General features: G+C 43.4%; 1 protein-coding gene across 1 annotated transcript in view; it reads left to right on the forward strand.

The window, feature by feature from the left end:
- The first annotated feature begins 7,796 nt into the window (after window positions 1-7,796).
- The window catches only part of LOC133267870 (proline-serine-threonine phosphatase-interacting protein 2-like), a 349,308-nt gene continuing 330,343 nt past the window's right edge, over window positions 7,797-26,761 (forward strand). Inside the window, exon 1 of the mRNA XM_061450555.1 lies at window positions 7,797-7,954. Within this exon, the coding sequence (XP_061306539.1) occupies window positions 7,912-7,954 (43 nt within the window). The 5' untranslated portion in view covers window positions 7,797-7,911. The remainder of the gene's footprint in view (window positions 7,955-26,761) is intronic.

A 26,761-nucleotide genomic window follows, 5' to 3' on the forward strand; every position in this document is an offset into this window, starting at 1 on the left:
TGGGAAAGAAAATCTTTGCATCACTTTTTGTGCCTTCAAACTCATTTTGTATATTCTGCTGTTTTGTGTGTTTGAACAGAGAGCTGGAAGCTCAGCTGATAGAAATTGGTTCATGTAAGTAGAGAAGATGATATAACATCATATATGTTTACAGATATATAAAAATCTATGTAGGGCTATACAATTGTATAAATTCAGAATCTGGTGTTTTTATCACTGGACATACAATGTACATTCCTGGATTGTAGCCTAAAATATGTATGGGCAGAAGAGAGTAATTTATTATTGGAAGTAGCAGTCTGTGCACAGACAACCTTTGAGAACCCTGTGCAATCCCTGGGTTTTGCCTGCTTACCATTTACTAACTTCCTTGGGTCTGGTCTGTCTTACTGAGCTGCAGTCATACAAGCTTAGACTTCCATCAATATTCTCAGCATCAGGAGAATTAAATTATAAATGTAAGAATATTTATAGGGATATAAAATAGCAGATGGAACAACCATATATTTTTTGAAACTGGGTATATTCCTATGGCATTCCTATTGTTCCTAGATTATAAGCTCAAATAGGAGTAGGTAATAGAAATAATACTATCTTGATATTAGCACTGGTATAGGGAAAATGTAAAACGTGAATGACTTTGAAGAGGGAAAGCTGTGGTGAATGCTGGAGGAATCAGTTCTCATTCTTGCTGACATTTAAACTGGTGGGTGTACTTCCTTCCCCCAGCTGCTTGTGATTATTGTTAGTGATTATTCAATCAAGAAGAGGAAACGTGGAGAGGGAAAAATGAATAGACAAACTGACACTGGATGGCATAATTGCTGTCTATCACATTGCAAATTGTTCAGCTAAGCAAGCAATCAAAGAATGGTTCATTTCCTAAAGACTGCAGCATCTGTCATTTTCCTTAGTGGCGTTTGCAGCCTTTCTTCTGAGAAAGTCTCAGCAAGAAACCATAGTGAATTACAGGGTTGTTTTACCACAGTCTCTCTCTGAGACTGCCCAGGGGTGGGTGGTTAGAGGAAAGAGCAGGAGAAATAGGGAAAGTAATAAATGACCCTTCTGCTGGCGTTCCCTCAGAGAGGTATTTGCCAGTTTGTATTTTTGGCCACAACAATGTGATACGGTACCAAGGATCAGACTTTAGCTCTGTGCTTGTGTGAATAAGTGGTTCCTTTTGCTTTTGTGAGCTGCTGCGTTCTTCTGAGGGCACCCAGCAAGTTGTCTTTGTGTTGTGGGACCTGCTTAGATGAAGCCAGGGCAGATACTGGCCTCCCTTCTTCCACTACAGACATTACCTCTTGGAGTAAAAGCTATATGAGTCTCTATTTATCTCTCCCCTTTTTTTTCCCATCCAGCTCTAGAGCTGTGGTGAGCACTGCTAACTATAATCTACTCCCAGGTGATGAAGTGCTAGCAGTCAGGTAATTTTTATCATTTAGTTCCTTGCTCTAAGGCTTCAGTCATCTCTAAGCTCTCCTAGTGTGTCTGACTAGAGGAATAAAAGATTTAAATCCATAAAGGAGCTATTACCAATAGCAGAGGAGACCAATGGAAGGTGTTCCTGCCAGTGACAGTGGTAGGAACTAGATGATCTTGAAGGTCCCAGCCAACCCAAACCATTCTATGATTTTATGAAAATATCCCAATAAGTGTGTATTATTGCTGCCACTTTTTTGAATGGAGAAGACACCCTAGTAGTAAGGATGCCAATGCCAAAGCTTCCTAAGTGTAGAAGTTCAGATCTCATTAATTCTTTCCTACACCTGAAAACAATGAGTTAGCAAGTTCAGGTCTTAACCAATAATTGGGAGCATGAGTGTTCTGTTGAAGAAGCAGATGTTTGTGTAGACCTTGGAGACAATCGTATTGACCTCAAATTCTACCACTGAATCCACACAAATACTACATGAGGGCATCTCACTAGATGTCTGCTAGTAACTGTGATAAACCTCTGTAGACATCTGTAGGTAGAAAGGCAGAGATGCAAAACAGAGCTCCAGGGATGGAGCTTCTCTGGTCAACCTGGGCCAGGACCTCACCATCCTCACAGGGAAGGCGCTGAAGAGCTTCTACCTAATATGTAATCTAATCTACTCTCTGTCACTTTAAACAATATGGGCTAAAATCCACTGTTTTCCTTTACAGGGCATCTTTTGTTTATTTTTGCATGGAATCAACCTCATCAGATGTACTAACAGCCCAGGCTGTCACGCTGTCTGTTGTTACACTCTTTCTGCCTTGCTGGACTTAGAGTCAGCTTTTGGAAAATGAAGTTCATCCTTTCCCCAGATGAGGTGAATGAAATGATGCCTGGAGCTTCACGGGAGCGTTTCATCTCACAGCTTGTTTGCTTAGTGGCAGTTGATAAACTCTATGCTGCAGTCAGGTCAGGTGGGCAAATGCCTTTCAGGCAGTGGAAGTTAATCTTGGTAACATCTGTGTTTCTAGGCACCTTATTTCCCTTGAGAAGCTCTGAGGCACTGAGGGAGTCCGATAATTTTGCAAATTATTTACCATCTTTGCTGCTCAGTGCAAATGCCTTTGGGTGATATAGTGGAATACTTGAGTCTGTAATGCTGTGCTCTTTGAATGTTTCCATGAGCATGTGGCACAGGACGATAAATATGGAATATGAATCTCTTTCACTTGAAAAGATCAATAGCATTTTCAACTTCCTGTATGGGTGTTTCATGAAGTAATGTGTGCTGGGAATGTTTTGGGTTTGTTTTTTATTTTGTTTCAGAAGTATCTCCCAAATAACATCTTTAATGAGCCTTTCAGAAACTGCATTTGGTAAAGGTTAAGCAACAGTGGTGGATTTCAGTATCTCACTGTGTGGACACTGATGAAGTAAGCCCTTTGAACGATGGTGTCTGGGCCCATGTCAGGGGTTTGGAACTGGATGAGCTTTAAGGTCCCTTCCAACCCAAACCAGTCGGTGATTCTGTGATCCATGATAGCTCTTTATTTCTTTAAAAAGTTCCAGAAACCTTCTAGGAAGAGATTGTCTGTGGGAGCACTCACTTGCTCTCAGCCTTGACTGAAACTTAATGCGGGAGTTGTAAGGCAGAAGGGAGGGACTGAGAGACAACAGGCAGGGGCTTACACAGCCCTTTCTATAAGACATCACGTCAACAGACATTCTTGACCCCAAATAGTAAGTACTTGCCCAATAACTGCTCTGTTAATACTTTTTTTTATCCTAGTAGATTTGCAGACACTTTTCCAAGCTGATGCTAAACTGTTTGTCACAGGGAAGAGGCTGATAAGACACATATAAATTAACTCAGTGACTCTCTTGGAAAAGTAGCAAGCATTTGCATCTTTATAAGCTCTTATCATTAAAGTTTTGGGGTGAGTTTTCAATCAGCTCACCAGATGCTGACTGTCCTCTGCAGGGGTCTCATCAGCAGTGGGGCTTTGTGGCACAGCTCATTCTCATCTTCCGTGTTGAGGATTTTTGTCTTTCCCTAATGCAGATTTTTAGTATTGCTAAGCTTTTGCTTGAAAAATGTATTTTTGTAATTAGCAAACTTTGTAGCTGCTTGAACAAAAGATTTAATTTCTGGTGATTAATTAACCTATGCCTTAACAACTCATTTTCATCTATTAGTCTTTTGATTTTTGATGTTATACTAATAACCAGCAAGAAAATAAAACAAGATTCATTCGCTGAGCAGTCAAATAGATGTTTTTACAGTGGATGCTTCAAAGGACATTAAAGTAGTTTAGCCCCATCCCCTTACCTTAGCCAATATTATTTTAACTTAAAAATACTATTTTCTGTTACCTAATTTTATACCATGATTATGGCTGTTTCAAGTGGCTTGCTATGGAAGACAGTTATTTGTTAAAGGCTGTCTTCATCCATCCATAAATCATAAAGACTTAGATGGGTCTGGTTGGGTTGTTAGCCTTGACCATCTTTTTTAAATCCAACCATACTCTGCATAAGAAAACTGAATGTGGCTCATCTCATTGTTAAGTTTCATCATTTTTAAGTGACAAATGGGATCTCAGCCTAGCAGAAAATGGTTTTATCCAGACCTGAGGTCAAGGTTTTGCTTGTTGACAGTTTGAGATACAACCCCAATGTGTTAAGACCCTGATAAATGAAGAGGTGATTGACTGGCCATTGATTTCCAGCAGTCTGAGTAGCATTAATGAACTTAGCTGAATATTATTCATATTCTCAGTTTAAAATGGAAAAACAGACAGAGAAATGTTGAGTCTGCACCTCCTGCAAATACAAACCAGCAATACTTAGTATGAAATTCATTTTTACTAATTTTAGGCATCTTCAGTGTAAAGCCTACAGGTGAGCTCCTTGCCAAGGCTCTCTTTGTAGAAACGTGCCCTTAATTTGCCAGCTTAGGCCAAGTGTTGATTTTGTTCGTCCAAAATGTCATCACACTGATTATGGATTTCCTGAGCATGCCACATCCTGTCTTTCTTCTCCCCGCTCCGCAGCACCCTGGAAGGACTAGAGCTAAAAGGAAATGTCATCCAGCCCCTGTCCAAGGCCAAGGTTAAGTTCTGTTTTCTCCGAAATATGAACTGCTATCTTTAAAGAGAAAAACCGAAGTCAAATTGGTCTGACCTTGAACATGGAACAGTCTCCCGTTTTGCATAACTACAGGAACAAAGTGAATATCTAGCTGTAACACTGTAATTAAGAAAGGTCATTCATCCCAACAGAGCCAGCTTGTGTTGCAGAGCAGTTTGTGCTCATATGAGCTCTGATATTGGGATGTAATTGCTTTTCTGATATCCATGTATTATTTACACTATGCTACTGTTGTAACCAGTGGCAAACTCCTTTTGACTCCAGATCTGTTGTTACTGTAACGTATTTATTAGGGCAATGCAAGGTCAGTCTAACCTGTTACTTGTCTGTAAATGACCCAACTGAAACTAATAGTTTTAGTGCTGTAACACCAATGTGAGATTCAAATCAGGACTTTGGAGTTAATTTACTTTATTGCCATATCTTGATACATGATTATTAAGTACTTTGAGTGTTAATATTGCTGCTTGATTTATAACACAGAGATGTATCTGAAGTGTTTCCTACGTATTTCTTCAGGAGAAGGGTTTGAAGGGAAGACAGAGCAAGACACACACCCCAAAGTTGATGAGATCAACAGTGACGGAGGCAACATTAGTCTTCGAACTCTCAGTAGAGTAGGTTAATACCTTTGCAACCCACAGTCCAGAAATCACATATATATATATATAAATACCACCCTGCAGAAAAATGTTGGTGTGGGATTTCAGATAGTCTGATTTCTTTCAAAGTGAAATTACAGTCTGGAATGGCCTGGGAGGAAGTGTAGGAACTTCATTAGCTTAAAATCCAGCTAACATCTAAGATATTCTCCCCAAGCCAGTCAGTTTTACTGTGTTTGTACTGGCAGGTTGGACGGGGCTTGAAGCAACCTGCTCTAGTGGAAAGTGTCCTTCCCTGTGGTAGGGGATTGGAACTGGATGAGCTTTAAGGTTCCTTCCAACTCAAACCCATCTGGGATTCTATTCTGTGATTTAGGTGGGTGCTCGGTATAAATGAGGGTGGTGCAGCAGAGTTCCTCTGCTCTTTGCTGAATTCAACAGCTCAAGATTGCAATGGCCTTGCTGTTGGTGTGAGGAAACATCTTCACCCCACTTTTATCTTGCTCTCTGGCTTAAATGAGGGTAGTCCACACACTTTTCCACATTTACGTGGTTTTGGGGAGTTTCCTCTGCTGGTGCCTATATATATATCTAGGAGGGGTAGCTGTTGATAGATCAAAGGGATGCCAAATGAACCACATTTAAAACTTTAGGAATTTCCCAAGCATTAATTGTATTATTCAGTGAAGATATTAATGCAGCATCTGAGTAGCATGTTCCTTCTCATTATCACATTCAGTTGGACTGATACAAAAAACACCTATAAATACAAACAAGCCCAATCCAATGGTCAGCCATATACAAGAAGCCCAGGGTGAGAAGGATGAGGTGGGCGGGCTGGTGCTGGGAGCTTGCCCCATGTGCTTGGAGCATATTTTCATCCATAGGAATGAAAAGACCTTTTCCTTCATAGAAGGAAAATTAATTAGGTTCATGCCTCTCATTCACATACACACGTAAACGCTGTTTTCCATTTGATAAACTTCAGCTCATTTATTCTCCTTATGTCTCCTCTTCACTACTCAACAATATTTGAATTAGAACACACCTTCTGTAGCTGAATCAAATAATTTTCCACTTTGCAGATTATTCCATAACAGACTAATTTACAAATATAAGAAAGCTGGCACATTTCCTCTTCTTCAAAAGTAGACAATGATCAGGGAGAGAATTCAGGTTAGTCATGCATCCTCCCTGTTTAAAAAATCCATGTTGCTATATATCATATTCTTTATTAAACTCTAGTATCTAACTCAGACTGACTTTTTGAGTATGTGTACCATCACCACCTTAGCTTATGATTAATGTCTGAAAGAGCAGGCTTTGAATTTCTGACTCAAAACGTTTCAAATACTTTGGTCCTTTAGCTCTTTGAAGAAATTCTGTTCACTAAATGGCTCCATTATTTCTTCATGCTTTGGTGGTTTTTTGAGTTTACAAAAGCCAATAAAGCAATAAAACTACTTCAATGTGTACACACATAGGCACAAGCTCAGATAACTGGGCCGTGTTCATAAACAGCCATTTGTGGAAAAGTGCTTTTTCAACATAACAAGTACACCACAAAAAGGCTTAAATTAAACCTTTTCCCTTGGAGGTGTGGCGTGCTGTAGGGTAAACATGCCCGCTGGTCCATGCTGCATAGCTGACTGGCAGTGCAGAAACCCTAACATCCCCCATAGCACCCCATGGCAGGGTTGGTACATTTAATGTCTTCAAGGTTCAGTATTAAAGCTTAAAGGTTGCTCTTCAAAGAGACTTCATAAGATGTCACTTGCTCTAGTTTGCTGGTGGTCTGCAGTGATGGCTGGATCTTAATGAAATTCTTTATGTATTACTTTAATTATAGCGAAAACTTCTCCTTTTTCAAAGGAAAGTGCATCTACTGAGTTGTGACCTGAGGAAACACTGCAGATGGTGTCTTCAGCACAGGATTTCTGGATCACGTTTACCTAACACTTCTGCACTGACCTAATGTTGCTTCTATAGCAAAGCAGTGGTGACCTGCCCTTTGGTTGAGTGCAGGTCAATCTGGCCGTCATGCTCCCCCCAGTTATCCTCTGTTCCTTTCCTGAAGTAGTAAATGCCTGGGAAAGAGGGAGGAAATCTGTGTTCAGGATTGAATACTGAAAAGCAAAAGACTACCTCAAGGTCCATTTAACTTCAGGACTGAAGGTGTTCTTAGTTTATATGACAGACTCCATCAGACACACCTGGTTGTTGCTTTGAGAAGGGGATTTTACTGTTCTCTGTACTGATGCTGAAGGTCAGAAACTGGAGGTTTTTTCCTCCTTTGTATAAGAAGACAAAATAGATCTAGTCTGTAGTATATGGAGAAAGTCAAGGTGGGTTAAATAAATGGCAGAAATGATACTATGGATGAAACGTGCAATGGCAGAACATCTGCTTAACGTGCAATTAGTTATTCTTCCTTCCCCCTTGCCCTTTCCTCATGTTATTCCCCCCCCCCCCCATAGTCTCTCAGAGGTCAATAGGTCCTTGCTGGTTTCATATTTTGTTAAAGCCCTCATTAACTTCATCAGGGTTCTCAGCTGACTGCCTTTGGTACATAAATACCCTGGCTCCCCTCATAGCTGCCTCTGCCAGTTCCTCTGCTGGGGACACCTGAGACCTTGGGAATAACTTTTTCTCTCCCAAGTGGCTTTATTTAGCAATTTGCAACCAGGGCCTGATGAGGGGAGCTGGCTGATCACCTCTACAGCAAGAGCAGTCACCATGTGGTGTGGGAATATGCTCCAGTCTGCTGCTGGGTGTGCTGGTAGGGTAACGATTTTCACCTTTCTGTCTATTATATACCCCACTAGATGTGAAAAGATATCTTTTGCAGGTGGGTTGCTCACCTATAACACACATCTAGGTGAGATGAGCCACATATGGGCTGCTCTGTTCAGGTGTATGCATAGATCTGTGTGTGTGTGCTTGTGCACACCTGGGCAGCAGCGGGACCTGCAGAAAGAGCAGGACTCATAGCTTGGTAGATGACCTACTGATGGGAAGGACCTGACTTCTCACTGAAGTATTCATCTGTGAGGATTTGGCTTGATGGTAGGTGAGCTGTGGCTGGTTCTGTCATAGAATAGAATCACAGAGTGGTTAGGGTTGGAAGGGACCCTAAAGCTCTTCCATTTCCACCCCACTGCCACTAGGGCAGGTTGCTTCAAGCTCCTGGGTCCAACTTGGCCTTGAACACTGCTGGGGATGGGGCAGCCACAGCTTCTCTGGGCACTGTGTGCTCCTCACCACCCTCATGCTTGTGAGATGTTCCCTGTCACCCGGAAACATTCAAGGCCAGGTTGGATGGGGCTCTGAGCAACTTGTTTAGATAAAGATACCCATCCTTATGGCAGGGGCGTTGGACCAGATGGACTTTAAAGGTCATCTTGCTCACTTGTTACAGCACATAGAGCATTGTGCGGCCATGATGGAGTCACTTATAGACAAATAATTGAGAGGATACTTGGGGATAGAATTGGTATGATGCACTTTGGGGAAGCTTATTTGGATGCCTTCTGCTACTCTACAGCCATATTCAGATAAGGTGTAGAAAGCAAAAAGTCCTACAGGAAATAACTGGATCAACTCTGACAGCCTGAGAGTAAATCCATGGCATAGAAAGATAAGAGGTATTACTATTTCTAGAGTTAGGTCTGGATCCTGGTAACCCAGAGAGCTTTTCTATTTTTATGTCAGCTTAAGAGAAGGTTTTGTGTTTATTTGGTGTTATCTGGGCAAGTTCAGCTGCAATGATTTTACTTTTATCCTTTCCCAGACACACGTATATACACTTGCATTCTTGCTTCTTGGCAGCTTGTAACAATGCCTCTAATCCTCCTTGGCAGAAATCTTCAAAACTAATTCTCTTGGAAAAAAAAAAAGAAGTTGTTGGTGATAATTTCATTGGTGATGCAAGAATGGAGGTGAGAAAATACTTGAGAGAAGAAACTTTGGCCAGAACTTGGCTTTCTTTCAGTGCCTTTCTTGAATAGTTTGTGTGCTGCAAAGTCTGAGTAATCTTTCAAGATAAGGATCCTTGGGTGGAGGAGGAGGATTGTATTATGAGCAGAAGTCTCATAAAGCACAGTACATTATGCATATAGATATTGTATATAATACAATAAATAATATTGAAAACTCAATACTGCTTGGATGACTCAGAGATCTGGTGTGAATAAAAAGGGAGCATTAAACCCATTCAGCCCAGGTGTGTGTATGCAAACTCACAGATACCACCTGAAATCCAGTATCACAGTTTGGATGGGGGTTTGCAGAACTAACAGAACTAATCTACAGTCTGTGGAAGAACTTCAAAAGGCTTTCTTTGTTTCCTTCCTAACAACAAGTTTTGGAAATTGATCCATTACTGGTGTTTTAAACATTCTGGGAATGATTAGTGTTTTACTGGTGAAAAGATGAAGATAATACATGTGTTTGTACAGGACTGCAAAAACAAAGCTTTGATTTTATTTTTTTTTTTTTTAATTTTATTTTATTTTTAAAGAAAATAAAACCCAGCAGTCTTGCAGCTGTCTTCAGATCTTGATCCTCTCTGATTTCTCCTACAACAGAGTTAATGCACAGGATTTTCAGCTATGGTCAACCAGTGGCTGATACATTGTGCTGAATACCCCAAACTGAAATTAAAGTATTTGGTGTGCTTCACTTCCCAGGTGCTGTGCAAAGAAATGATTGTTTTTAACAGCTGAGAAATGCACTGAAAGAGGACCCTAGCTTGACATTTGGCAAGACATTGGACCTTCCTCTTAGAGGCCCTGTCTGCAAAGAGCTGGTTATTGTGTTTTCTGGGATTTAGAGATGAAAGCTGTGTCACTCTGGGTTCTCCAGCAGGTGCTGGCAGATGTGTGTAAAGTATTAGTAGGATTTTCTACTTTCCTTGTAGAATATGTTTGACAGCTGTGTCTGGCTGTGATCAGAGCTGTTACTGCAAGCTGCTGCCTCAAATCAGTGATGGAATATTACTCTGTTCAGGGGGAAAAAGGAAGGAAGGACCCAATCCATATAGCAATTGCAGAAAACCTCTGGTAGGTTGAAGAACGGCATAAAAATGTGTGATGGGCAGAAAGTAGTTTGTTCAGTAGGTGTCCACAGCATTGCAAGTCCTTCATTAGCACTTCCACATCTCCTGCACCTGGAGAAGCCAGAGCCATCCTTGCATTCTCTTGGGTGGAATTAATCCTTGTGTATGGTACAGAGACACATCATCTTGGTCATCCACCAGACCTGGCAGAGGTGTGGGGTGGGTTCCTGGGGTGTCCGTTCCAATCCAAACCACTCTATGATTTATCTATGAGCAGGTATCCCTTGCTGGAGACAAGTCCATTGGTGAGGCAAGTGCTGCTGTATTGTAATTGGTGTGAATGATCACTGGATCAGGCCCTGAGAATGGTGGAGTGCCATCAAGACAGACACAACTGAGAAGTCAATGCCAGGATGATGAGCCCTGGATCATCTATGAAGTATTTGTATTGTGACATGCCTCTGTAGCATCACCTGCTTACGAAGTGATTATTTTGGAGAATGCAGTGTTCCAGGAGACCATGTGTGTCACCAACTTTAGTCCCAGCTTAACCCATGAAATACTTAATCCATGAAGGCCCCAAATACATGCTGAATCTAGCTGTGGGGTTTTGCCCATTACACTTTTTGTGGGCCATTTGAGAATCTCCCTGCTGTGATGTTAAGAACCTGAAACTTGCTCATGATCAGCTTATTCAGGGGCCACCACTGCTTGAATAGTTCTTTAGTTGTTACTGAAGAGCACCTATTTGTCAGGGGAGAAGTGCATGCATGAGCATTCATACACCATTCAAGACTGGTTTGGGGTCTTCAAGCTATTTATTGCATCCTTTCTCTGTCTCCATACAGGCATGCCATGAACTGTTCTTATCTTGTCGTGTTGCAGCTTCTGATGGTTGTGGCCTCCATATCTTGTGGTTTGTGGTTTTTGTGCCTCTACTCATGGGCAGAGCATGGGAGAGTCTGTCCAGGACACTTCTTATCTAGGACATACAAGTCATAGACCAAGCATAATCATGACTCGGAAACAGCTAAAACATCAGTGTGTTAAGATTCTTCTCACACAAAAACAAGGCAAAACACTGTGCCAACTTCTGGGAAAATCACTAAGAAAACTAACTCTATTCCATCCAAAAGCACAGCTAGATGAAAGTCCACAGCTTATGGCCTAAGGCTTCAGCACATCTAGCTGCTCGTACTAAGCAAGTAAAGCTAAGTAAATAGCACACTAAATCACACAATGCTGTAACTCTAAGTGACTCAAACTATTTAGAACTTACTTACTTAAGTTATAACTAATGTCTCTCAAGATACTATGCTCCTGAGTCTATTTCCCTGCATGCAGCAAGGAAGATGTGAAGACAGAAAACTCTGGGGTTTTCGCACATTCTGTTGCTGGAGAGTCAGTGAGACCTCCCCTGCATCCAGCTCTGGGGCAGCAGCACAAGAGGGACGTGGAGCTGTTGGAACGAGGCCAGAGGAGGCCATGGAGATGCTGTGAGGGCTGGAGCAGCTCTGCTCTGGAGCCAGGCTGAGAGAGCTGGGCTGGGGCAGCCTGGAGAAGAGAAGGCTCCTGAAGGGGAGACCTGAGAGCAGCTCCAGTGCCTGAAGGGGCTGCAGGAAAGCTGGAGAGGGGCTTGGGACAAGGGATGTAGGGACAGGCCAAGGGGAATGGCTTTAACCTGCCCGAGGGGAGACTGAGATGAGCTCTTAGGCAGAAGCTCTTCCCTGTGAGGGTGCTGAGGTGCTGGCACAGGGTGCCCAGAGAAGCTGTGGCTGCCCCATCCCTGGCAGTGTTCAAGGCCAGGTTGGACACAGGGGCTTGGAGCAAGCTGCTCTAGTGGAAGGTGTCCCTGCTCGTGGCAGGGGGTTGGAACTGGATGAGCTTTAAGGTCCCTTCCAGATATAACTGTTCTGTGAGTCTGTCATAATTGATTATTGCAGCTCTTCTGGCCTCTGGTATGTGGATATGATATAGAACTCCCATCTTTCCTCTTTAAATCTTTGTTGAAGTTGGAGGACATGCATTGGGGTATGGCTATTTACTGTTATTACATCAGTTATGGGTCTGAACTCTGTAAACACTTGTGAACTCTTGCTATCTAATGTCAACAGTGGTGCTGGCATCACTGGCAGCACTGAATTCTCGTAGAAGTCATACTGTTTGCATTAAATGTTAAATGTGCTTAGATGTGGTAGCTTGCGCGTATGTTTATATAAAAAATTAAAAATGGTGTCCTTTAGTTGCACAACTTTTAAGTAAACAGAGCAGTAGAAACATCTGTTAGCTTTGATTTTTAATTTACTGTGTAATAGCTTACATCATAATAAATGATGTTGTGTGATTTGGATATAATTTTGAATTTGTCAGGAAGCTTGCAGCCAAATCACTGAAGCTAATGGTAGTTCTGCAATCAGCTGCACTATGTGTCAGATCAGAGGAACCGTTATTGAATTTTAAGAGGCTGAATTATTCTGTTGCTTGTATTAAATCTTAATGCCATTTTGGATAACGGTAATGTTTTCCCTTGGAGGTATGTACCGAGTAGGGTTTCTGTTCTTGAATATAAAACCCACACAGGGTTTTCGAGAAATTGTTGAAATTCCAATTTTAAAGGGTTTAGATGTATCCAAAAGTAATTTCAAAGCTGCTCTAAATGAAATTATATATTTCCCCTGCTGGATGTAGTGCTACAGTGGAGTCATTTTTATGAATTGAGACAATTTAATGGTGCTGTAATCATAGAAACATAGAATAGTTAGGGTTGGAAAGGACCTTAAGATCATCCAGTTCCAAACCCCTTGCCATGGGCAGGGACACCTCACACTAAACCATGTTACCCAAGGCTTCGTCCAACCTGGTCTCCAACACCGCCATAGATGGAGCGTTCACAACTTCCCTGGGCAACCCATTCCAGTGCCTCACCACCCTTACAGTAAAGAACTTCTTCCTTATATCCAATCTAAGCTTCCCCTGTTTAAGTTTTAACCCGTTACCCCTTGTCCTGTCACTACAGTCCCTAATGTAGAGTCCCTCCTCAGCATCCCTATAGGCCCCCTTCAGATACTGGAAGGCTGCTATGAGGTCTCCACACAGCCTTCTCTTCTCCAGGCTGAACAGCTCCAACTTTCTCAGCCTGTCTTCACACAGGAGGTGCTCCAGTCCCCTGATCATCCTCGTGGCCCTCCTCTGGACTTGTTCCAGCAGTTCCATGTCCTTTTTATGTTGAGGACACCAGAACTGCACACAATGCTCCAGGTGAGGTCTCACAAGAGCAGAGTAGAGGGGCAGGATCACCTCCTTCGACCTGCTGGTCACGCTCCTTTTGATGCAGCCCAGGATACGGTTGGTTTCTAGCCTGTGAACACAACTGAAGCTGGCTCATGTTCATTTTCTCATCGACCAACATTCCCAAGTCCTTCTGCTTGGGCTGCTCTGAATCTCTTCTCTGCCCAACCTGTAGCTGTGCCTGGGATTGCTCTGACCCAGGTGTAGGACCTTGCACTTGGCACGGTTAAACTTCATATGGCTGGCATCAGCCCACCTCAAGTGTGTCGAAGTCCCTCTGGATGATGTTAATTACAAAAAATAGTCTACTGACATGGCTGATCTTTAAGGGGTTAGGGGTTAAGAAATGTTTAAATTCATCTAGAGATAGAAAAGGGATGGTAACTGCCCTGTGCTTGCATGTTCTGAGGGAGACTCACTTCCACAGGCCTCTGCAAGATGTGCTGTGTGCATCATGAGAGCAGTATCTTGGACTCCTGAGGATGGGCTGGGACCCAGTAGATGGGAATATGTATACATGTATATATGTTCCCAGACCTTCTGGAATCGGTGGAAGGAGTAGTTTTCTTCTTCTCTCCCATGGAAAAGGATGCCATGTTCTCTATGACACCATGACATTTCGTGGTGTTTTAGGCTGATTGGTTCTGGCAGTCTCTTGTCATCCATAAGTTTCTATTTTAAAATACATTGTTTTTTAAAAGATCTCTTCCCATAAAGCACTTCTGGAGCTGAGAGCTTGCCTTGCTGAGTGGAAACAATCCTTCTAGCTCTGGGCAAGTGCTTTCCTCCACTGAATGTGGTGCTTTGGAATTACCTGCCTGGTCCATGGAAAGGAGAGGCTATGTCAGCCCAAAGTGCCAATGTTAAACACTTGTGCCAAGGAAGGGGGTGAGATAGGACTCCTTTGCTCATCTTTCTAACCCTGCTTTGCTAAATCAGCTTGGGGAAGTGCTGTACAAGTTCATTATCTTTCCCTAGCCCCGAATTACATGTTCAGATGGTGGCAAAGCTTTTTGGCTTAACTACTTGCTGTAAGGATTGATTTGTGTTCTAGCTCTCTGACATGTTTGGAAGAAAACCAGAGATGCACAGCAAAACAAGAAGTTTCCATCACTTTTTATGTATATGATGGCTGGAATGTCACCTGGCCAGATTTTTTCCCCATTGTTTCCCCAGACACAGTCCAGATGGGGCATCTCTTGTCAGGGACAACTGACCCAGCCTCCCTGTACATTTAATGGGAATTTAAAATCATTTCTGTTGCCCTTGGTTAAATCAGCATTTCATGGGCATCAACATCTTTTAGAGGAAATTTATTTGACTTTTTATTAGCCCACAATTTCCCATGGAAAATTAGTGGCTGGTAGGTTTTTATTATTCTTCTCTCTGAAATCATTGACTCACTCTGTGTGGTGTCTATCCCAGCAAAGCCTCTCATCTGCAAGAGAGCACTGGTCCATGCCATCACCGGTGAGCTGGGAGAGCTTTCCCATCTCCCTCAGGCGGTACATGACAGCAATAGATATAATGGACTCATCTGGATAATTTAGTACTTGCTCAGTGTATTTGGTTTCTCTAGTGACACCCTGGCATTCATGCTTGACTTACCCACCTCTCAGATAATAAATGAAAGAGGTTTCACCTTGTTGGCAGCACTGGCTTTTGGCCCATTACCTTTTCTGACATTGTATACTTGAGAAATTAAATTACCTAGTTTCCTGGCTAGCTCCCTAATGAATGCCATTAATTAATGTATTTTCAAAGGAGGAGGTGTTTTTATTCTTAAACTACAGGAGAATCTCTTTCCTTGGCAGTCTGTGAGCAGGGAGGCTGTGCAGTCAGGAGCAGGCTGGTCTCTCTGTGGTTGGCTCTGCTTGGCAATATCCCATAGGCTTGTGCTGTGGCTCTGCTCCCCAGGGAAAGGCTGACTGGAAATGTGGGAAAGTGAGAGGTCTAGCATTTTCCCCATGTGAAGCACAAGTGGAAAGTGCTAGACGATTCCCTCTCTCTCCCCCATCTTCTGCATCAGCCTCTATTGTTATGAGCAACTTCTGTCCCAGCAAGGACTGTTGATGTTTCTGCCCTTATTCCTCATAGCCAACCTTAAAATCCTCTTTTTTTGTGCATCTTAGGCTAATGTTACACAGTCCTACCATCTTTTGCTCTCAGGCCTTCCTCAAGCCTTTAGAAGAGAAGGCAAGTCCACTTTGCAGAAGACTTGTCCACCTCAGTGCTCCCTACACGCGCCCTTTGGCTTGTAACTTGTTTTATGGCACTTCTCAGGGGAAGAGCTAATCCCATAAGTATCCAAGTTAATAGAAAGTATTATTATCTCTGCAGGTAGTGGACCAGTGTAGCAAAGATGTGCTGCTTAGGATGTAGCTGGAAGGTGGATAGAAATGCAAGCTGGTCCTTTGGTAAGAATTAGCAGGAGAGTTTGGATCTGTCACTCTCCCTCTTTCCCTTGTTTCACTTTAAGTCTCTCCTCAGTGGAAGTGGCAGCCCTGCATATGGATGGACATGGGGTTGTAAACCCAAGCTGGGGAGAGGTGTGAAGTGAATACCCTTTGGAGATCAGGGATGAATTTGGGTCTTCTGAATGGAGAAAAAGGCACTGAGCTAGGGATGAAGACTGGGGCCAGGGCAGCAGGCACTGGTACGGCTGCAGTGTCCATCTGTCCTTGTTAAAGATGGAACTGGAGTGAGCAGGGGGAAGCTCAGGGTATTAGGGATGGGCTGGAACAGTACCTGGCCTCCACTGCAGATTCAACAGGGTGGTATAGAATGACTTGGTACAGATTTAAATTCCCACTTCTGAGTCTTCCAAGGGAGAAGCTGGGTAAGACCTTGGTGTTGCAGCTGGTTTATGGGCTATGGAGTTTGGGAGCTGGGTAGGAGCAATCAGAGATGTGCTTGGGCTCTGCAGGGAGAAGCAGCCACCTGAATGCAGGCAGCAGTGACATACGGGGTGTCACTGGGATAGAGAAAAGCTCTCAGGTTTGCTTAGAGCAGCTCTGATTCAGGTGGCAGTTCAAGCATTGATTGATCCCACTGACTTCAGTGTTTCTATTCATGCTTTAAACCTCACTGTGCTCAATACTTTGATAAACTGAATGCTTTGAGTTCTTTACCCTGCTGCAGTGCCTGAAGATATCTGCTTTTCTTCTCATATCGCTACCATTTAGTCACTTCTGCTGTTACCTGTTGTGGTCCGCAGCATTCTTCATTGGGATGAAAGAACAGGGCCCTTTGAAATACTTAAAGCTGATGTGAGTCACAGTATTTGTAAGGAATGCTGGATTTTCATAAGCCTTCTGGTAGAACAGATATGTCAGAAAGTTTTCAGGAAGCAAGGAGGTAGGTTGATCCCTCCTGGGGGAAACTTAAGATAACTCCTGCACAAGATGATGAGCCTCACCATCTGTGGGGATGCTCAGTACTTGGTACAGAAAGGGCTGGTGTTCTGAATCCCTCTTCCCACTTTTGGAGGCTGGGCTAGTGTGTATTATGATCAAAAGGAGCAGGTGAATTGCAGTCTTGGGGCTGAATCTCTCATTCTTTTGATAATAGTTTGAGTCCTGCAGATATTCTTTAGGGAAAAAGTCTCTCCAGTAAGAAACCATATTCAATACTAGTGATTGTAGCTAATGCCTTACTTAGGGCTGACTGCACAGCTGGTTTAAATAGAAATGATGTCCTTTAAGTTGCTTAGCTGATAGTCTTGTCCCTCCTGTGCTGGAGTGTACCTAGGTATGCTTGAAATTCCTGATGTGGGTCTTATTTTCTTATAATTTTGCTAAAAGGCAGTTGGAGAAGCATGTGAAAATGCAGTAAGCTCCTTTCCCATTTTTTCATGCTGAAAAACTCCCTTGAACACGAAGTCTTAGATTACATTCTTCCTAACCCCATGTTGTACAACAACCTTGGTGAGAAAGTTCGAATTCTCATCTTTGAGACCTCTCTGTTTTATGCCAGAAGCTTGAAATGCAGATTTTTCTTGAGCTTGTGTTTGCTGAGTACATGTAGGCCCAGCCTGACTTTCTAAGGACACGTAATCACAGCTGTAATCACGGCTCAATCTATTTCTAATGTTTGCTAATTAATTCTTAGCAGTGCTTAAACCTTGTGAATTAAATTGATAAAAAAGAACAACTCTTTCGTAAGGCTTATGCACATGTTATTCTAAGGACTCTTTTATACTGGCAGCATTAAGATGCTGTTTCATCCCAGGCTTGTGGCTTTTAAAACAACTCATGGATATGAATAAGCTTTAGTGGGATACTGCATGTATAACTTGCCAGCTTTGTGTATCTGGGGCATATCATAAGTGTTTGGCAGGAGCCTTCAGATCAGAGCACCAGGGAAAAGTAGGTGAGGGCATTACACTGTCCCATCACCTACTTATTTGAATTGGAAGCCTCATCCAGTGAAAACCTCTGGGAAATGCTTGGGTGTTGAACCTGCATTGATTTCTGTGCTCCTGCAGCTCCTCTGGACCTGAAGCTGGGTGGGTAATGTTTAGTGCTTGCTTGGCTGTTCCTAGGAGGTGCCAGGGGTGCTGGTGGGGTCTGTGCTCTGAGGTCTGTCTGTTCAGACAATGGGAGAGACTTAATTCTGAACTGTGGAATAATATCATAGAACCCCAGGTTGGGAGGGACCTCAAGGATCATCTGGTCCAACCTTCCTTAGCAAAGCGTGACATGGAATAGATGTCCCAGCACCCTGTCCATGTGTCCAGCTTTGGCAGCGTCACACAAATCCCTGCCATGACACAGACTTCCATCTTCAATCACCTGTTCTTGAAAGAGCTGCTGTAAATATATATATAAATATATATTTAATTTTCCAGGCAAATTCTGGTAAGATCCCTCATGCTTTATCCCTGTTTTCAAGGTTTATTTCTTATTACCTTGTATAAAGCAGTTTCATAAAATCCCAGACTGGTTTGGGCTAGAAGGGAGCTTACAGCTCATCCAGTCCCAGCCCCCTGCCACGGGCAAGGACCCCTTCCACTAGAGCAGCTTGCTCCAAGCCCCTGTGTCCAACCTGGCCTTGAACACTGCCAGGGATGGGGCAGCCACAGCTTCTCTGGGCACCCTGTGCCAGCGCCTCAGCACCCTCACAGGGAAGAGCTTCTGCCTATGATCTTACCTAAATTCACCCTGTCAGTTTTCCCAGCCCCGAGCTTGAGATGTAATATAGAAGCTGCTGCTTTGAGAGCTCAGGGTCTATAATCACGACCCTGCTGATGGATGCCTTCAGCTCCCGAGGACCAGGAGCTGTTGCTCCTCTCTTGGTGGGACACAGCATCTTGCTGGTTTTTGCTAGAGAAATACTTCTCTCGACTAAACCTCATTTAACCAGCAGAGGCCGTTATGTCCATACGCTTGGAGGCAGAGAGCTCCCACTGAAGCCTCTGGGCACATGAAAACCTTTCCAGCCTGTCTGTGAGATGGACTGGGGCTGTGTATCCCAGTATCCCCAACTGCCTCATGCTGAGCTGTTGGGCTGATGGGATTGCAATGCAGATGTAGATAGAATAGAAGGGAGTAGTGAGGAGCCATATGGGGATGAAAGAAAAAGCAAAGCTCTTAGTAGGCACCGCGAGGTCTGATTAAATCTGTAATGACTGGTGCTGCAACGCTGTCAAGCAGCTCCCCCAGCACCTCCTTTGTCCAGCCTGGTGTAATCTTGTGCATTTCTCATGTACATGGGAGAGAAATGTAATGGCTTCATTGAAGGAAACCTTTGGTATTTCTTTCTGTGGAATTAAATTGTTTTCTGAAGGAGATGGACTGTGTGTACATGTATCAGAAGTATATGGTGTTCTGGGCTGCAGGGAGTACTATCAAGAAACAATCCAGAGATGGGGGCAGATTCTGCCCTACTGCAAAGTATATGAACAGAACAAATATGAAATCTTGCAGTACTAAAGCTGAGGCTGTGCCTTTGGGGCTTGTAGCTGCCCCAGGCAGAGTATCATGGGCTTTAACCATCCCTGAATCGCTCCTAGCTGCGGTCATTCATCTAGAGCCCAAGAATGCCTTATTTTCCTGGATTATACCCCAACTTGCACCTCACAGAAGCAGCAGGGGAGGAAGAATAAACCAGCTGGTTCATAAAACATCTGCTTTGCCTAGATCTGACCTGTGTCTTGCAATCTGTCCTTCACAGTCAGCTTCTTCACCCTCATCTCCATGGGGTGTGTGGGCCACCAAAAGAGCATTTAAATATGAACCATGGATGCAGACATCAACTTTTCCTTTTAATTGCTCCCAGATTGTGCAATGAGGATCAGACATTTCTAAGTGTGAGTGCAGAGGAGTATGTATTGAAAAATAACCACTTCTGAAGCAAGAGGTTTCACTGCATCTGCCTGGGGAAGGATTCTAGAGCAAAAGTTTCTTAGGGATATGCCACTTGTGTTGCATGGTGCCTGGGAACAGGACATCTGGGTTTTATGATAATAGGTGCAAAATAAGAACCACATATAAGAGAATGAACTAAAGAAAAGGTGTGCTCATGGCTTGCCTAATATTTACCTAATAATTATTAGTAATAATGCTCTCATTACCTAATAATGGGATAATTCCAGGTTAAGCACTGTACAGGATTTAACATCTCAGGGGAAAATAAAGCCTTCAGGTGAGTTAGAACCTCAAAGAGCCAAATTCTGACCAAATGTGTGATAATTCAAGAACTGACCCTAGGCTCATGGTGCTCTGATGAGTTCTGGGCTGAGTCCTTTTGGCAGAGAGGATTTGGGGGATTCTCTTGCTGAATGGAGGGTAAGAGTAAAAACCCATATGAATACTGTTGATGGTTTTAACTAATGGTTCTCACAAATAGCTTGGTTGCTTTCCCGGTAGTTCTTTATGCACCAATAAATCCCATTGTTCTCCTCCCAGCTGTTATTCACAAAAAGAACAAAAGCGAGCTGGAGCGTTCCCTGCACATTTCTTTTTAATTAAAGCAGCAGACGAAGGAAGCGTAAGGAGCAAAGCTTGAATGAGCCACGATAAATGTTTCTTCTTCCCCCATCGTTTTAAGCCCATTTGATAGGGGTGATTTTTTTCTGACTTATACCTGAGGTCCTGCTCTGCTGCATGAAGAGAAAGTGAAGTGCAAGGCTAGAGGTAGCTCAGATGGGTGGTTCTCAATGGGGCAACTACCAAGGTGTCCCACTGATGCTTTTGGAGCCTCTGATCTTTCTTCCTGACGCATGACTCATCATTTCTGCCCTCTGTGGAGCTGCGTCAGCCTGAGGCTGCTCCCAGAGGTGCTCTGAGCATCCTAAAACTGCATCTCCCAGTGCAGGAAGGGGGGAAAAAGGTGTTATTTTCCCTACCCCAACAGCTCTGCTGTCAAAGGCAGGTAACTTACTACAAGAGCAGATATTAGCAAAGCTATTTTAGGGCTAGAAGGGACCAACCTTGCAACTGGATGTGTTGTTCTGGGTAATCGTAGTGCTGCCTTTTGGCTTTACATGTTGATTCTGTTAGCATTTTGCTGCCTAGAGCTGGAGCTGTTTGGAGCAGCAGCGCTCAGGGACTTGGTGTGATGAAGTGTTTACCTTGTGAAAGCATAACAAGATATGAGCTTTGCTTTTCTGCACAATCCTGTGATTTTTCTTTTTCTGAAGGCGTGTTTTTGTTCTGTTTTGTGGGATTGTTTGTGTTTTGGTGGACAGCATTGGCTTTTCTGTGGCCAAAACCTAAGTCCAGCCCCCAGTTTAAGCTGAAATGTTTGTGTCTGTGATTTCTGCTGTGGGCTGAGGGCTGTCCCAGAGAGGAGAAAGTTAATGGTTATGAATATAACTCTGCTGCAAAGCATCTGTCTGGGGAAATGTGCTGCATCACCAAATATCTCTGCAGAATCCCTGAGCTCCTTGGGACTGGCAGCATAGAATGATAGAATCACAGAGTGGTTTGGGTTCTAGTTCCAACACCCTGTCACGGCAGGGACACCTTCCCCTAGAGCAGGTTGCTCCAAGCTCCATTCAACCTGGTCTTGAACACTTCTAGGGGTGAGATATCCGCAACTTCATTCACGTGCCTGGACGGTGCCTTTTGAGCAGTGTGCCCTTGGTGCCTGCTGGGCCAACCACCCCATGCTCACTGTCATAAGTGCTATGCAGGGATGCACCGTGTGCCTTTCTGCTCCTTTCTAAAAAATAAATACCTGAAAGTAAACACGGGATTTCAAGCATGGTGCATTTCCTGTGATGCTGTTATCCCAGGAGTTTGGTAAGCCAGAGATGTATCATAAGGAAGAAGAGTGATTAATTTATTTTCTGTATGATTTTTAAGACCTTGGAAAAGCCATTCTTGTGTTTCATTCCAAACCTGTGCTTTAACCTACTTGGAAGATGTCCCTGAATTTCTCACTTTATGATTCTTAATAGAAATATTTCCATTCAGCAGCCGACACCATAAAAACACTCTGTTTTTAAGAAAATAATATTAGTCACATTAAACTGTTGGAGACTGGTGCCAAACACCTGCTAAGGAGGGTGGAACAGACTCCTACCAATGCTGGATCCCCTGGGCCTCGTGCTTCACATCCAATCCTGCTCAAGGCAATGCCACTTCCATCCTGCTTGGGCTGCACATCCTGCCATCAAAACATCTGTTATTCATGTTCCTTATAACACACCACTGATGCCATCCCCTCCTTCCAGGCTTGCTCCTGGAAAGCCCCACGTTTATCTAGGAAGGGTTTTAAGTCATGTGAATTAAAGACTTAGACTCTTACCTATACTTACAGTATCATTAACTTGGGCAGCATACCATCAAGCAAATTGCACTTAATTTATCATTTGAGGAAGCTGTGAGCTCAGTTATCCCACAGGCAGTTCATGTGGTACAGAAGGCTTTGTATCATCATCTACAACCCTGCCATAAATTCAGCTCTTGCTTCTCCCATTAGTGTGATTTACTGCCAGGCTGACTGATCTTGGTTTACGTACACTTGAGCTGCACCAGAGCAATTCAGTATGGTTTTCTCTATTGCAGTTTTTAACAAAACTTCATTTTCTATGACAAATCCATAATGGCACCTTTGAAGAAAAAGGAATGTTTTTTCTTCTTTTCTCTTCCTGTTCTGAGTCAGACTTTAAATCATCTGCAGGGCTGAGTGCCAGGCCAGGTTCAACAGTTGGGGGTCTTGAAAGGCTTGGACCCTAGCTAGTGGCTAAGGTGGGAAGAGAGAGGTTGAAGGACCCTCAGTTCCTTCCTATGTCCCACTGGCACATCTGCCTCTGGACATGGCAGTGAAGCCTCTGTTGCATGTGCTAGCTGTTAGGTGAGCCCAATGCTGACATCCATGCACAAACTGGGTATTGGGCATGCTTCATGCCATGGTGTCCTTCCAGCCATGACGTTAAAAACTTATTTTTGTCATCCTTCACCTATCTCACCTCAGTATTAGCCCGTCAGAGCTGTCAGATAGGTATATTTGTACTTATGCTCAGTTATTACTCTGAGTTTTATTTCTCTTTGGTTGACCAAGATGGGCTGTTGTAAGACCATCTTGTGTAAAGCACATTCAGTGTCTTCTGACTGTTGCATTTCTTTATTGAGCATCAATTTTCCATTTGATTGGAGGTAGAACACAGTGATGGGGATGGAGGAGCCGGATGCAGGATTGCGTTACTGATGCTATGAAGATCTCCAGACAGAGATACTGGAGGTGCTTGTTTTTCTGGTCATTGGCCTGGCTGGTCAAGAGAAAAAAAAAATCCATGTAAAGCTGAGACCCTTGTTATCAGTAAGGTGATCCTGACAGCATGAATAATAGAGAGGAAATACAGACCAGTGTGATATAGTTGCTTGATCAGTCTCCTTTTTCACCTGCCCATCCTGTCTTATAACCACATGACTGGGTAGCACTAAGTAATTTTTCATGAGGTTTTTGAAGCTGCCACATGTTATGAGAAGGAGAAACACCTCTCTTTTAACCCACCCTGAGCCCATATGAAGGATAAGAAGTGACTTGACCGTGTGTCCTCATCTGACTGGTTTCCCAGGGAGCTACAACCTTGATTGGCACATCCTGATACCGTAGACCCTGATTGGCAACTGACCCTGAGTGGAGGCTGACACAGCTCTGATAAAAAGAGGGAGTTCTCAGCACAGATCAACGAATAAATAATAACTAAGAAAAGGAGAAAACCCAAAGACCAGGAGAGACGAAAGAGAGAGGAAGGTGCCTCAGTCAAGGAAGTGAAGGGAGGCAGGAAGAGTCACAAGGAGGTGAGCTGTTGGTACCTGTGGGTTGTGAAGGACAAAGGACTTCAGGACACACCTAAGCTGGTGGAGAAGAAGGACTCTGTGAAAAAAGGACAGCCCAGTCACAGGTAGATAGAGGAGGACTAAAGGACATCAGTGATTCATAAAGAGCCAAGTGGCAGAACTGAGGTTAAGGCAGTTGGAGTGTTTTTTAAAATGTAGAGGTGAAAAACAATGACATGAAAGAAAAGACCAAAAAGAACGAAGAAGGAGAGGAGGAGCAGGAGGAAGAGGAAGAACAGGTGGTGGAAGGGGTAGATGAGGAAAATGGGAAAGATGAAATCCAGGAGAAAAAAGGCAAAAAACCCTCGAAGTCTGAGGACTCAGAGGTCAATGAGGAAGTGAAAAAAAAGAAAAAGACCAAGAGAAGGGAGTACAGCAGCGAGGATGAGGATGACTATAAGCACAGGAAGAAAAAGAAGAAAAAGGGAAAAAAACACAAAGAAAAGAAGAAGAAGAAAGGTGACAAGTCCAAGAAAGGAAAGGCAGATGATAATTTTTTGGAGATGTACGAACAGGAGCTTCGGGACTATCATTCGGACTCTTCCAATGCGACTGAAGACGAGTACAACAAGAAAAAAGGTCAGTTCTATTGTTCCTCATCTCCCCTCTTGAGCAGGCATTTATACTGTTGGCCCTGCAGATGCCCATTTTGGGACCCTTCCTGGGAGGGCAGACACTTGTTATTCCTAAGTGGGGGATATTTCTAATGAATTAAGAATTTTTACTATGTGAAGTGGCACCGGCAGATTGTGTCTCTATTAGCTTTTCAGTTCATGAAGTCTCTTTGCTGTGTGCATGGTACTGCTGTAATTACATTCTCCTAATTAATATTTGCATTGTGGTACTGTTCAGAAGCTGCAATCTGCAGATTCCCTTCTTGTAAGCAGGATACATAGCAAAGACACACAGTTCTACCCAAGCATATGCAGCAGCAGGAGGGTGCCAGTGATTTCGGCAATCAGATGAGCAGGCAGTGGAACATTTAGGATTGATGTAGAGGCAGAAGATTCAGCATGCGACCTCTCTGGCTGTTGTAAGTAACCAAATATGCTGGGGAAATATTGCTAGTCATCCCTAAATCTTCATACTGTGTCATTACAATAAATAGTCTGCTAGGTTTATATACACAGGGTACTTCAGTTGGAGGATGTTCAGTTCAGATGCATGGTATGCCGTGCAGTGACTTAAGGATATAGATCATAGAATCATAGAGTGGTTAAGGTGTGAAGAGACCTAAAAATCATCTAGTCAATCTCCGCTGCCATGGGCAGGGACACCTTCCAGTAGACTGGGTTGCTTAAGGCAACAGGTCCAATGTGGCCTTGAACACTGCCAGGGATGGGGCAGCCACAGCTTCTCTGGGCACTCAGTTTCATTAAAAGACCATGGTCTGAAGAAGGATTGCAGCCATCAGCCTGGCAAAGTCTAGACAGCTTGTGGAAAAGGACTCTAGTTCAACATTTTATCTGCTGGGCTGCAGCTAGTAATCCCTTCCTTCCCCAGGAAACCTGTAGCGCTGTGGCAGAGAGGTGAGGAAACTTCAAGGCAAAAGGCAATGACCCATGGTGTAGATCCATGGTTAAAGAAAAAGCCCTCACTAGGCAGGAGGATGCTCCTGAGCACAGTGAGGTTATCTCCTCATCGGAGAGGTGGGCAGCAAAGAGGTAATGGACTGCTGAGGGGTGACACCAGCTGTCCATTACCTGTGCAACTGGATCTTGGCACGACTGGGGCAAGATGCTTACCCTCTCAGCACCATGGTCTCCCCATCAGTCAGAGTAATAACGCATTTTGTATGTGACAATTTGGAGAACCGAGTGTGCTTAAGGAGTCTTGTACAGCATTTCATGCTTGTAGTGTGGCTGTAGGTTAACTATAACTGATGACTTCTCTAATGGTGCCATATGGCTGTGATGGGAAAAGAAAAATGATTCAATTGCCTTGATGCAGAGAAGCAAATTCCTCCTGTATATACTGTATTTAGGTCATTGCACACAACCTACTGCATTTGTGACAGCTTTTTAAGGGAAAAAAGGTTGTCTCACCTCATACTGCAATTTTTTTAATAGTAGAGGAATAATAACTTGCAATTTTCAAAGAGAATTTCCAGCACATATTTCTGATAATTTTTCCATCATATTCTGCTTAGTTTGTCAACAGTTTCTACATGGCTGGTAATAGCTTGCAGTTGAAAAGCAAGGATTTAATTCTCATAGTCCCTATCAGAAATTAAAAATCCTGTTCAGAACCCTGCAACTTTGATAGCTCCAGGACCTCTATGAAAGTTGTCATTTAGCCATGAGTCCCACTGAACCACTGGTTGCTCCAATGCATGGTGGACTCTCCTACTTGAGCTGTGTCTCGGTATTTTGCATCCTCCATTTACAGATATTGATGGAAGACAGTGCACATGTACATGAGGGAAGAATAGGGGGGCAAGGAAGAGGAGAAGAATGCTGGACAGAACATACACTGTCAGTAAGCCACTGAAGTTTTCCATCAGTGAAAATCTGCCTCTGGGCCGTTTGGCACCAAAAAGCAAAAGCTCAGGAGTAAACTCTAACTGCCCTATCCCCCTGCTTGAGTTTCAGCTATTCCCTCTGCCATGCATTGTGCTGCTGCTCTTCCTGTTTTGATTCATAACAGTAGATTTTTGTGCGTGTGACTCATTTGGAGGCTGCTGCTGCTTTTCTTCCAAAGGACCATTGAGTGAAGTGTCTGTTGCTGGTCAGGGTTTTGAGAAACATGTAACCTCTGCAAAAAGCATCCCAGAAGCTTTGGGATGTCATCTCCCTTTGGTACTGGTGAATATTCAGTAGACCTATATTTCAGTCTACAAGCTGTGATTCCTTTTGCAGTAAAAAGAAAAGAGGGGTGTTGTAAATGTTTTATAAGCAGGTAGTCAATGGTGCCTGTATCATCTGATGTCCTCTTTATCTTACTCTATTAG

Source organism: Pezoporus flaviventris, unplaced genomic scaffold (genome assembly GCF_033815535.1).
Source record: "Pezoporus flaviventris isolate CSIRO_AGI_PZ_B2104156 unplaced genomic scaffold, CSIRO_AGI_Pfla_v1 ptg000010l, whole genome shotgun sequence".
Taxonomy (NCBI): Eukaryota; Metazoa; Chordata; class Aves; order Psittaciformes; family Psittacidae; genus Pezoporus; species Pezoporus flaviventris.